Genomic DNA, 12,998 nt, shown 5'->3' with positions numbered 1-12,998 from the left:
TCTGTTTACTTTCTTTGAATGCTTGGATATACTTACGCTATCTTGATTTGGTTAAATTTTAAGAGCAGAAGTCGCCCTGAAAGTTTGAATATAATACCCTCAGTCGTTCTTGGGATACTGCTGAGATGCCTTATTGGGAATTAGCATTAACACAGTGCATTTAGATTTAATCTTAAGGCAACATTTAGTTTTTTCAACATAATGGGCAAATGGGAGGGTGGGAGGGGGATTAGTTGCCCTCTAATCACTTTCGACTATTAAAAAAGGCATCAGCTCTTTCTATTTTCAATCAAACGAGCCCTTTTGAAAGTTCCCACGACAACTCCTTCGATACAAAGTGCCCTTGTCTAAACAACAACAACACAAAAAATAGTACATTATACCCACATCGATCTTTACTATAAAAATGTCAAGCCTTCCAATCACTTTCCACTATTAAAAAGGGCACTAGGCCTTTCGATTTCCAATCGAATGAGCCCTTTTTGAAACGATAACGCTTTCTATAAACACCCTATATGCCCCCCAGGGCATAAATTACAACCATTACCCTAAGGGCTGTTAGGGTGGTTGTCATCCTCTAAAACCTAATTTCCAGAACTTTCAACTACGTTAGACAAAATGGCTATCTCAATGGATATCCTATGTGTTTGGGGAAACGGTTGGCTTGAGAGGGGCATTAGTCGCTCTCCAATCACTTTCAAATATTAAAAATGGCACTAGCCCTTTCAATTACCAATCAAATGAGCCCTTTTGAAGATTCTACGAAAAACACTTTCAATAAAAACCTTATATGCCCCAAGGATATAAATTACACCCCGTGCCCTGCGGGCTGGGGGGGGGGTGTCATACTCAAAGACCTAATTTCTAGAACTTTCTACTAAGTTGAACAAAATGGTTATCTGAAAATTTTTATTGGACGTGTTTGGAGGAAGGGTGGGCGTGAGAGGGGGGTTAGTTACCTTCCAATGATTTTCGACTATTAAAAAGGGCACTAGCCCTCTCAATTTTCAACTGAAAGAGCCCCATTTGAAGTTTTACGACAACTCTGTCTATAAAAACATTTTATTTCCCCAGGACATAACTTACAACCTTTGCCGTTGGGGCTCTGGGGGGTTTGTCATCCTTAAATACATAATTTCCAGAACTTTCAACTACGTTGAACAACATGGCTATCCCTAAACTTTGATTGAACGTTTTTGGGGAAATGGTGTGCGTTAGAGGGGTGTGCGATAATTAATATCCACTCACTTTCGACTATTAAAAAGGGATGTTTCAATTTCCAATCAAATGAGCCCTTTTTGAAATTTCTACAACTACTATCTATATAAACCTTATATGCCCCCAGGGCATAACTCACAACCCTTGCACTCGGGGCTCTGAGGGGGTTATCATCCTAAAAGACATAATTTCCAGAACTTTCAACTACGCTGAACAAAATGGATATCTCAAAATTTTGATTGGAAGTGTTTGGGAAAATGGTGGACGTGAGAGGGGCGTTAGTCACTCTCCAATCCCTTTCAACTATTAAAAAAGGGCACAAGCCCCTTCAATTTCCAATTGAATGAGCCCTTTTGAAGTTTCTACGACAGCGCTTTCAATAAAGACCTTATATGGCCCCAGGGCATAACTTACACCCCTTGCCATGAGGGTTGTGGGGGGGAGGGGGGGTTGTTATATTTAAAGACCTAATTTCCAAAACTTTCAACTACGTTGAATAAAATGGCTATCTAAAAATGTTGATTGGATTTGTTTGGGAAAAAAGTAGGCGTGAGAGGGGGGTTAGTTGCCCTGAAATCACTTTCGACTATTAAAAAGGGTACTAGCCATTTGAATTTTCAATCAAATGAGCTCTTTTTCAAGTTTCTACGACAAAGATTTCAATAAAAACCTTATATGCCCCCAGGGTATAACTTATAACCCTTGCCTTGAAGACTGTGGGGGGAGTGTCCTGTTCAAAGGTATAATTTCCTGAACTTTAAACTGCGTGGAACAAAATGGCTATCTCAAATTTTTTATTTTATGTGTTTGGGGAAATGGTGGGCGAGGAAGGGGTGTTAGTCCAATCATTTTCGACTATTAAAAAGGGCACTAGCCACCAATCGAATGAGCCCTTTTCGAAGTTTCTACGACAACTCCTTCGATACGAAGTGCTCTGGTCTAAGACCACGAAAAAAAAAAATAAACATTGTGCCAACATTGTTACTTACTTAGGCAGCGTGATTGCGCTGCCTATGATATATGTGACCCGGGGACTATTGGTAATTGTAATAGCAGTGGTAGCATACAAATATTAAACTTTATAGTAAAAACCCTATATTCCCCCGGGGCATAACTTACAACCCTTGCCTTCTTTTTTTTTTTGGGGGGGGGGGGATTGTCATCCTCAAAGACCTAATTTCCAGAACTTGAAACTACGTTAAAGAAAATGGCCATCTCAAAAATTTTTATTCAATGTGTTATGGGAAATGGTGGGTGTGAGAGGTGGATTAGTTGCCCTTCAATCATTTTCGTCTATTAAAAAGGGCACTACACTAGCCCTTTCAATTTCCAATCAAATGAGCCCTTTTGAATTTTCTACCATAAAACTTCTATAAAAACCTTATATGCCCCCAGGGCATAACTTACAACCTTTGCCCTGAGGGTTCTAGAGGGGAAGGTTGTCATCCTCAAAGACTTAAATTCCTGAACTCTCAACTACGTTAAATATAATGGCTATCTCAAAATTTTGATTGGATGTGCTTGGGGAAACAGTGGGCGTGAGAGGCGCGTTAATTAGATCTAAGAGCGTCCAACGCTTTCAATAAAAACCTTATATGCCCCCAGGGCATAACTTACAACCCTTGCCCTGAGAGTTGGAGGGGGGGGGTGTCATCCTCAAAGACCTAATTTCCTAAACTTTCCACTACGTTGCTGAAAATTGCTATCTCAATATTTTAATTTGATGTGTTTGGGGAAAGGGTGAGCATGAGAGGGGGGTTATTTACCCTCCAATCACTTCCAACTATCAAAAAGAGCACTAGCTCTTTCAATTTCCAATCGAATTAGCCCTTTTTGAAGTTTCTACGACAACCCTTTCTATAAAAACCTTATATGCCCCAGGGCATAACTTACAACCCTTGACCTGAGGGCTGTGAAGGGGTTGTCATCCTCGAAGACATAATTTCTGGACCTATGAACTACGTTGAAAAAAATGGCTATCTCAAAATTTTGATTCGATGTGTTTGGGGAAGTGGTGGTCGTAAGAGGGGGGTTACTTACCATCCAATCACTTTCGATTATTAAAAAGGGCACTAGCCGTTTCAATTTCCTATTGAATGATTTCTTTCTGAAGTTTCTACGACAACGCTTTCTATAAAAAAAAACTTATATGCCCCCAGGACCTAACTTATTGCCCATACCCAAAGGGATTTTGGGGGAGTGTCATCCTCAAAAACATAATTTCCAGACTTTTTAACTACTTCGAAAAAAATAGCTATCCCAAAATTTTGATTGGATGTGTTTGGGAAAATGGTGGGTGTGAGAGGGGTGTTTGTTATCCTCCAATCACTTTCGACTATTAAAAAGGTCACAAGCCTTTCTAATTTCCAATCAAATGAGCCCTTTTGGAAGTTTCTACAACATCACTATCTATAAAAACCTTATATGACCCTAGGGCAAAACTTACAACCCTTGCCCCGAGGGCTCTGAGGGGTTATCATCCTCAAAGACCTACTTTCTAAAACTTTTAACTACGTTGAAAAAATGGCTATCTAAAAGTTTTGATTGGATGTGTTTGGGGAAAACGTGGGCGTGAGAGGGGGTTACTCGCCCTCCAATACCTTTCAACTATTAAAAAGGGCACTAGCCCTTTGAATTTACAATAGAATGAGCCCTTTTTCAAGTTTCTACGTAAAGCTTTCAATAAAAACCCCGAAAGAACTTACAACCCTTACCCTGAGGGATGTGGGGGAGTGCCATCCTGTTAGATATAATTTCCAGACCTTTCAAATACTTTGAACAAAATGGCTTCTTCAAAATTAAGATTGGATGTATTTGGATAAGTGGTGGTCTTGGAAGGGGTGTTAGTTGCCTTCCAATCATTTTCTAGGATTAAAAAGGGCACTAGGTATTTCAATTTCAATCAGATGAGCCCTTTTTGAAGTTTCTACGACAACGCTTTCTTTAAAAACCTTATTTGCCCCCAGGCCATAACTTAAAACCCTTGCCCTGAGGGCTCTTGGGGGGTTGTCATCCTTAAAGACCTATTTTCCAGAACTTTCTACTACGTTGAACAAAATGGCTATCTCAAAAATTTTCGTTGGATGTGTTTTGGGAAAAGGGGGGACTGAGAGGGGGATTAGTTGCCCGCCTATAACTTTTGACTATTAAAAACGGCACTAGCCCTTTTTTCTAATCGAACGAGCCTTTTTTGAAGTCTCTGTGACAATGCTTTTTATAGAAACCTTATATGGCCCCAAGGCATAACTTACAACCCTTACCCTAAGGGCTGTGGGGGAGTGTTATCCTGTTAGATATAATTTCCGGACCTTTCAACTACTTTGAACAAAATGGCTATCTCAAAATTTAGATTGGATGTGTTTGGATAAATGGTAGTCGTTGAAGGGGTACTAGTTGCCTTCCAATCACTTTCGAGCATTAAAAAGGGCACTAGTCATTTCAATTTCCAATCAGATGAGCCCTTTTTGAAGTTTCTACGGCAACACTTTCTTTGAAAATCTTATTTACCCCCAGGGCATAACTTGAAACCCTTGCCCTGAGAGCTCTTGGGGGGTCGTTATCCTCAAAGACCTAGTTATGAGAACTAGTAAAAAAGGGCACTAGCCCTTTTTCCAATCAAACGAGCCTTTTTTGAAATTTCTTCGACAACACTTTCTATAAAAACCTTATATGCCCCCATGGCATAACTTACAACCCTTTCCCTGTAGGCTGTGGGGGTGTTTCCTCCTCAAAAACGTCGTTTCTATCTGGAAATCAACTACGCTGAACAAAATGGATATCTCAAAATTTTAATTGGATGTGTTTGGGATAATGGTGGGCATGAGAGGGGCGTTAATCAGTCTCCAATCACTTTCAACTATTAGAAAAAGCACTCGTCTTTTAAAGGTCCAATTGAACAAGCCTTTTTGGGGTTTCTACAAATACACTTACAATTAAAACTTTATATGCCCCCAAGACATAATTTACAACCCTTGACCTTGAGGGGTTGGGGGGAAGAATTTTTCATCCTTAAAGACCTAATTTCTAAAACTTTCAACTACGTTGAATAAAATGGTTATCTAAAAATTTTGATTGGATGTGTTTTGGGAAACGTTGGGTGTGAGAGGGGGGTTAGTTGGCCTAAAATCCCTTTCGACTATTAAAAAGGGCACTAGCCCTTTGAATTTCAAATCGAATGAGCCCTTTTTCAAGTTTCTACGACAAAGATTTCGATAAAAACCTTACATACCCCCAGGGCATAGCTTATAACACTTGCCCTGAAGACTGTAGGGGGAGTGTCTTGCTCAAAGGTATAACTTCCTGAACTTTGACCGTCGTGGGACAAATTGGCTATCTCAAAATTTTTATTGGATGTGTTTGGGGAAATGGTGGGCGTGGAAGAGGTGTTAGTAGCCTTCACATCACTTTCGACTATTAAAAAGGGCACTAGCCATTTCAATTTCCTATCAAATGAGCCCTTTTTGAAGTTTCTACGACAACGCTTTCTATAAAAAACCTTATATGCTCCCAGGGAACAACTTATAACCCTTGCCCTGAGGGCTGTGGGGAGCAAGTCATCCTCAAAGACCTAATTTCCAGAACCTAAAACTACTCTGAATAAAATGGCTATCTCAAAATTTTGATTGGATGTGTTTGGGGAAAAGGTGGGCGCGAGAGGGGGTTTGTTGCCCTCAAATCTTTTTTGACTATTAAAAAGGGCACTAGCCCTTTGAATTTCCAATCGAATGAGACTTTTTTGAATTTTCTGCGACAACGCTTTCGATAAAAACCTTATATACCCCCAGGGCATAACTTACAACACTGGTCCTGAGGGCTGTGGGGGAGTTTCCTCCTCTAAAACATAATTTCTATCTGGAAATCAACTACGCTGAACAAAATAACTATCTCAAAATTTTGATTGGATGTGTTTCGGGAAATGGTGGACGTTGAAGGGGTGTTAGTCGCCTTCCAATTACTTTAGACTATTAAAAAGAGCACAAGCCACTCAAATTTCCAATTGAACGAGCCCTTTTCGAAGTTTTTATGACAACTTTTTCGATACGCAGTGCCCTGCTCTAAAGGAAAAAATAATAAATAATACATTGTGCCAAGATCGGTCTTATATGTCCCCGGGGCATAACTTAAAACCCTTGCCCTGAGGGTTGTGGGGAAGTGTCCTCCCCCCCCCCTATCTCAAAATTTTGGCTATCTCAATATTTTGATTGGATGTGTTTGGGAGAATGATATGCGTGGGGGGCTAGTTGCCCTCCAACCACTTTCGACTATTAAAAAGGTCACTAGACACTCCAATTTCCTTTCGAATGATCCCTTTTCGAAGTTTCTACGACAACTCCTTTGATACGAAGTGCCCTGGTATGGAAAAACAAAAAACAAAAAATAAATAATACATTGTACCAACATCGTTCTTTACTTAGGCAGCGCGATTGTGCTGCCTTTGATAAAGCATTAAAATTTCCGTTCATTGGACCACTCTTGTGAGGAAAAAAAAACAAGCAAAGGAATAAAAAACATTGTTCTGGGACCAACCTTCTCAGAAAATTAAAATTTTGTGTTTGTCTACGTAGAAACTTGAAAACTCTTTGACATTCTTTAACATGCTATTTTCTATCATTTCCATCAAGATCAACAATCTAGTTGAGGGCTTGTGCATTCTTTTTTAAAATTGTTTAAATCTTCTTATGATAAAAGCTTTTAAAGGATAGTTTCAAAATTAAGAAATTGCACATATTCGATATCACCATAAAAGCTTTTTCTTTTTATTTAAGCTCTATTATCTTAGGGTTTTAGTTAGGCTACTATTGGTATATGTCACTTATTGCTTATAGTCTGTTACCACAGAAATGGCGAGCTGTCTGATATCTTTTGCCATATTTTTTGTTGAACTTGCAATTATCTTTTGCATATTTTGGTTAAATTCCGGGCATCATAAATGGAATATTTAAGAAAAAGTAAACTCAACAAGTAGCACGCACGCGAAATCTACATATATGGGGAAGAGGTGACAAGTTGAAAAAACTTTAATGTGAAAAAAGTATATAAGGGGCACTGATTCAGTCTCTTCTACCCGTATATGCCTGTCAAAAGGTAGCTTTCAGCAGAGTTCAAAATGATGTGTTTATAAATGTAATATATCTTCCACGACGACAAACTCGTATTGCTTACAATAAAGTTATAAATTCGCTCAAAGCGAATACAATAGAACGATTTCAAAAAGCATATTGAAAAAAAAACTAAAAATACAGTTTAATAGATCGTAGGTGCACGACAGACAACAGCTGCCCGCGATCACTTTTGACTCTTAAAAGGCAACTAGAACTTCCTTTTTTCGACCAAATAAGCCTCCTCTAAAGTTTATACAACAATCCCCTCCATAAAAACCTTAAATGCCCCAGGGACATATTTAGGACAATACTCGTCGTGAAGCTCAGGGACATTAAATTTAACTTAACGGGAAAAAAACACCAAGGAACAATGATTCTTGTTCCTTGGTAATTTTCCACTAACTTTTGACAGGGAACCTTGTAGAAATCTTTAATAAATATGATAGGTAATGCATGAAATACTTTAGAATATTTAAAATCTTTCAGCTTATCTACTTTTCTCTCTTTTTAATCTTTCTTGGTTAAGCCAGATTAGGATCTAAGAAGGATCTATTCATTACCTTTTTATTTCAGGGAGCTGGAATGCCATACAGTTTTGCATACACTGTCAGAGACGATGAAACATACAATAATTACGGTCATAAAGAAGATAGCAACGGGAAACGAACAGAAGGGGAATATTTTGTCAATTTACCTGATGGAAGGACTCAAGTTGTTACTTATTACGTAGATGCTGACAGTGGATTTGTTGCGGATGTTAAGTATGTTGATGGTCCTTATAAGCCTTCAACTTACACTTCAAAAACCACAGCTTATTCACAATCAGAGCCATCAGCCCCCCAGAAACAGAGCAATTATTACAACGAGGATGAATATGATAATAGACAGGTTGAACCATCTTACTTTCAACAAAAGACCCCTAGCCGAGCAAACCTGGTAAACTCGTATATTTCCACCGAAAAAGTGGGCACTTTGTCATTGAGACCATCATCGTCCCCTGTAAGGCCTGTTTCAACTTATACTAGTCCAAAAACTTCTTCAAGACTTTATTCTGCTAAGAATACTCAGTTACTAGTAACCCCTAGGCCACGAATGGACCAACAGAAGGGAATTTATATCAACAGAAAGCCACTCATTGAAGAGTCTGCTTTTAGAGATCAACAGATTCTTACATATGCAAATGGCGCTACAACGTCTAGACAGTATGTTAAGGTAAACAAAAATCCAAAAGTGTCATCTGCTTATAAACCAAAAGCGAAATACGCATCAATCGCTCAACTACCTCTTAGACGACCAATAGAACCAGAGCCTGTTGACTTATCAGTTAAAGAGGCACTGGCTAAATACAAGATCAAAAAATTCGATACCATTTTTCGTGATGAGGCTAACAATAATTTTGAGTCTCAGCCGAGTGTAGACCCTGCATTTAGGCCTACCAAACAATATTTCATCAATGATATTGAATTTGGACGTAAGCTTGTGAACAGCAAAGGCAAACAGATCAAGAATAAGATTGTGAGGCCTACAGCCTTTAAGGAAGCAGACGAGGCTCTTTATACAAGACAAAGTTTAGCCCGTCCTGCTTACTCGAAAAATTTGGTATCAGTGCCAGAGGTGAGCTATCAAGAGCCAACACTAACTAGGCAATATAGCAGAGATATGACAGGATCTGACTCAAACAGCATACAGTTATATCCAAGCAACCAACAGGAAGAACCAGTTCTTTCCAGGCAATTTCAGCTGAAAAAGACGTATGTTGACACAGATCCAAATGATTATAAGTTAACAAGGCAGTATTTCCTTACATCTGACGATACACTTGATGAGAAGCTGCAACCAATTGATAGTCAGCTGGATAGAGCTTATGAAAAGTTTGTGAATAATTTAAATCGTCAAGAAAGCCCAGGACAGTTGAGCCGGCAGTATCTTATAAAAGAAGAAATACCCACCTATGGTGATGAAGAGTTATCAGTTGTTGAGCAAAACGCAGTTTTGCAGCCTCAGCAGCGGGTACAGTATGTCCTCAAAAAACCTACCTTCTTAAGAGGTCAATATAAATTGAACAGAGGGGGAGTCTCACCTACCACAAATAACAGATTGTTCAAAGTGCTTCTCAGTAACAAACAATTTAGTAGAAGGAGTGAAAATCAAGATAACTCAAGCACTGATACTGAAAAATCCGCAACAACTCTGCTGGGTATCGACTCATCTCATAACTTTACGCATATATCTTTCTCTCCAACCCCAGTTCCACAAGTACTTATTAAAAAACGGGACTCAATTGTGAAAACAGAAATTATTGATAAATCGACACAACTGAAGTCCTCTTCTTTCAAAACAGATGGCGCAACCTTGAAACCTCCAGTGGGCAACGCAAAGGCGCCAAAGAAAAGGCTAATTTTACATGCGTATATTGACAATAACAATAAGCTGGTCATATCAGATGGTCTTACCACAAAAAAGAAAGAAATAAGTACAAACTAACCTAGCAGTATTTTTGAACTTGTTATACACCATTCTTTATTTATTTCCTTCCTTTTTTATTTATTTCTTTTGTTTAATTTATTAATAAAGTTTTTCTTGTTCTTTTATACTATGATTAATGATAGTATCCCCATGCCATACTATGGAGACATCTCTCTACACAAGATCTAAAAATTGTCCTTGTTCTTCGTTTATTTCAATCTTTTAAAAAAAACAAATTTTTTCAAAAAAGAAGTTTCCCAAAGAAAAATAAGGAGCTGTTTTGAAACCATAGATTAGCAGATACAGATTTCTGTAATAATTCAATCAGAAAATGAATATAAGCTAGTATTAGTAAATGAAAGCAAAAATGTGCATAAATTAAAATATCTAGTCGTATTAAACACTAAGGTTAAAACTGCTGCTATAGATGAATGAATACTAAAACGAACAGAAATTAGAAGGAATAATCTAGTCAGACTTTAAACAAATAGACATTACCACAAACAAGGGGACTACCATTCCTTAACCTTTCTAATGGCAACAATCTCATTTGCGCTTTGCTGAAAACAAGCAAAACGTTTCCTATTTCTTCTTAATATTTCCTCGTTTATAATTATTAATTAAAAAAAACTTTCCGAAAAATAAGTTTTTCAAAAAAAAATAAAGGCCATTTTAAACTTAAGGTCAGGAGATATGAATACCTGTTAAAATTCAAACTTAAAACGACCAGAAATTACTATTAAAGAATAAATAAAACCCAAAACGAACAGAAATTAAGTAAACAATCATAGCAAAAAACATACAATAAGTAATAATATAAATGAATATATAGATCTTAAAGCGAGTAACGCTTAGATTGAATATGAAAATCCAGCTTAAAACGAAAACAAATAGTTTGCTATTAAAGTATAAATGAAACTTAAAACGAACAGAAATTAAATAAACAATCAATGCGAACAAACATACAATATACATTAATGTAAATGAATAAATAAATTTTAAAACAAGTTAAACTGAGATTGATTATGGAAATCAAGTTTAAACGGAATAAAAATAACTACAAACAAGAGTTTAGGTCCCGCCTCACTGCAGAAGCCTAAACCCTACTGCGTCATTGGTGCCTTACTGAAAACTATACGAGTCTTTAACAGTCTTGGAAAGTATAAACAAAATTAAATTGAATATTAGATATATAATGATATTAATTGTTGACAGATCCATCAGTTCAAGATTTTTGTTTACTGTAATTTTTATTTTCATTTCAATGCTGTAAGAACTGGAAAAGAATAAATTTGTAATATAAGAGTAATTCGTTTTCAGTGAAGCGCCAATGACGCAGAAGGCTTTAGGTTTTTGCAGTTAAAGAAGGGGGCAGTATCCAAATTTTGTTTGTAGTGAAACTATATTTTTCTTGACCAATCTCGGAAAGAACTAATAAATTAAACTGAATATTTGATGTATAATGATATTAATTGCTGAAACCTCATCAGTTCAAAATTTTACTGTAACTTTAAGATTTATTTTCATTATTAAGTACAAAAGAAAACATTTGTAATATAATTCGTTTTCAGTAAAGCGCCAATGACTTGATTTGCATATTCAATTTAAGTTTCACTCGTTTTAAGATTTATTTATCCATTTACATTAATATATATTGTGTTTTTGTTCGCATTGATTGTTTTTTTAATTTCTGTTCGTTTTAAGTTTTATTTATACTTTAATAGCAAACTATTTTTTTTCGTTTTAAGCTCGATTTTCATATTCAATCTAAGTATTACTCGCTTTAAGATCTATTTCTTCATTTATATTATTACTTCTTGTATGTTTTTTACTATGATTGTTTATTTAGTTTCTGTTCGTTTTGGGCTTCATTTATTCTTTAATAGTAATTTCTGGTCGTTTTGTGTTTGAATTTTAACTGGCGTGTATATCTGTTGAGCTTAAGTCTAAAATGATAGTTACTTTTCTTTGAAAAACGTATTTATCGGATAGTTTTTTTTTTAATTAATTTTTGTTCGTTTTTGATCGCAAATATTTTCAATTTTTTATGTAATGGGGGGGAGGGGTTGCTTACTTTCCCATTATTATTGAATTAAAAAAAAGGATATAGAAATTTAAATTGAATGAGGCTTTTTTTTAAAGTCTATACGATTACCTCTTTGATAAAAACCTTATATATGAACAATAGACAGCTTGCATAACTTGTGGACAGCGATTGACAACAATGAATGGATTGAAAAAATAGCTCCAATAAGGGGGTTTTGACAATTTCACTTGCTGATACAAAGGGATCATGACTGTTTGGAATTGACCTTAATAGGATTTTGTGTGTCAAAGCAATTTTGCATCTATCACAGAGTATGTATTTTAACCTTATAATTAGATAATTATAATAGATGTACTATGTGTTCTTCCCATACAAAACTTTACCTTATTAAAGTCTTTGGGGTGGGGGCAGCGTAGTTGGCAGAAAGAAGAAAACCTTAGCGTAGACAGTAGGAGAGGGGGAGGGTGAGGTCGGAGACTCATCCAATACGGGGCGGAACTTCACTTATCTCCTCCGTTCCCGATTTAGAAGATTAGACAGACTCATTGGGCTGTAGAATGTTGGACCGTATGAGTTGTGGAAGACGTTAAACTACTCAAAATAATTTATATTTTCAGTTATTGCAGGATTGATTTCATAGATTGTGGAATGGTGAGGCCCCTGGCCCATCATTTGGGTGATCCTCAACTCATAATATGCAATTTTGATTAATTGTTCCGCGTTATGTGCATATATTCTTCTATATGTGTTATTTTGAGTTCTACTCTTATCACATTGCGTTCATTTTTAAGGCTTAAGATAAAAACTGAAACCTTAGCGGAGACAGTGGTGGGGGGAAGTCTCGCCCTTCACATGCATAATTGAGCAGCCACAGAGAAAGTACTCGTAATACAAATAAAATTAATCTGTCTTTTGAAAATATCTTTTTTCAAAAGACACGAACAAATTCTTCTAAAGGAACCTGAAGTGTTATCTCTGATATTTCCGTTGATTCTTTATTCCCGTTACTTTCAGATGTAAAATTTAGAATATTATCGAATGGGTTTAGTCGTTCCCTCCCTGAATAATTCACATTTCAAAAACCCACCCCTGGGAAATTCCTCCCCCCTCAAAGAACATTTTCTTTTCCTGCTGATAATTCCCCTGCGTTAAATTCCACCCAGCAG

The 12,998-nt window shown here is 36.8% G+C and overlaps 1 protein-coding gene across 1 annotated transcript in view; it reads left to right on the top strand.

Moving 5' to 3' along the window:
- LOC148950477 (uncharacterized) overlaps positions 1-9,904 on the top strand; it is a 47,782-nt gene extending 37,878 nt beyond the window's left edge. Inside the window, exon 3 of the mRNA XM_089091624.1 lies at positions 7,893-9,904. Coding sequence (XP_088947750.1) covers positions 7,893-9,803 — 1,911 coding nt within the window. The 3' untranslated portion in view covers positions 9,804-9,904. The remainder of the gene's footprint in view (positions 1-7,892) is intronic.
- The last annotated feature ends 3,094 nt before the right edge of the window (positions 9,905-12,998 follow it).

The sequence above is a fragment of the Artemia sp. Qi Xiang Cuo genome, chromosome 7, assembly GCF_049724085.1.
Source record: "Artemia sp. Qi Xiang Cuo chromosome 7, ASM4972408v1, whole genome shotgun sequence".
NCBI lineage: Eukaryota > Metazoa > Arthropoda > Branchiopoda > Anostraca > Artemiidae > Artemia > Artemia sp. Qi Xiang Cuo.
The sequence above is the reverse complement of the archived record's forward strand: the minus strand, read 5'-3'. Positions and strand labels throughout refer to the sequence as shown.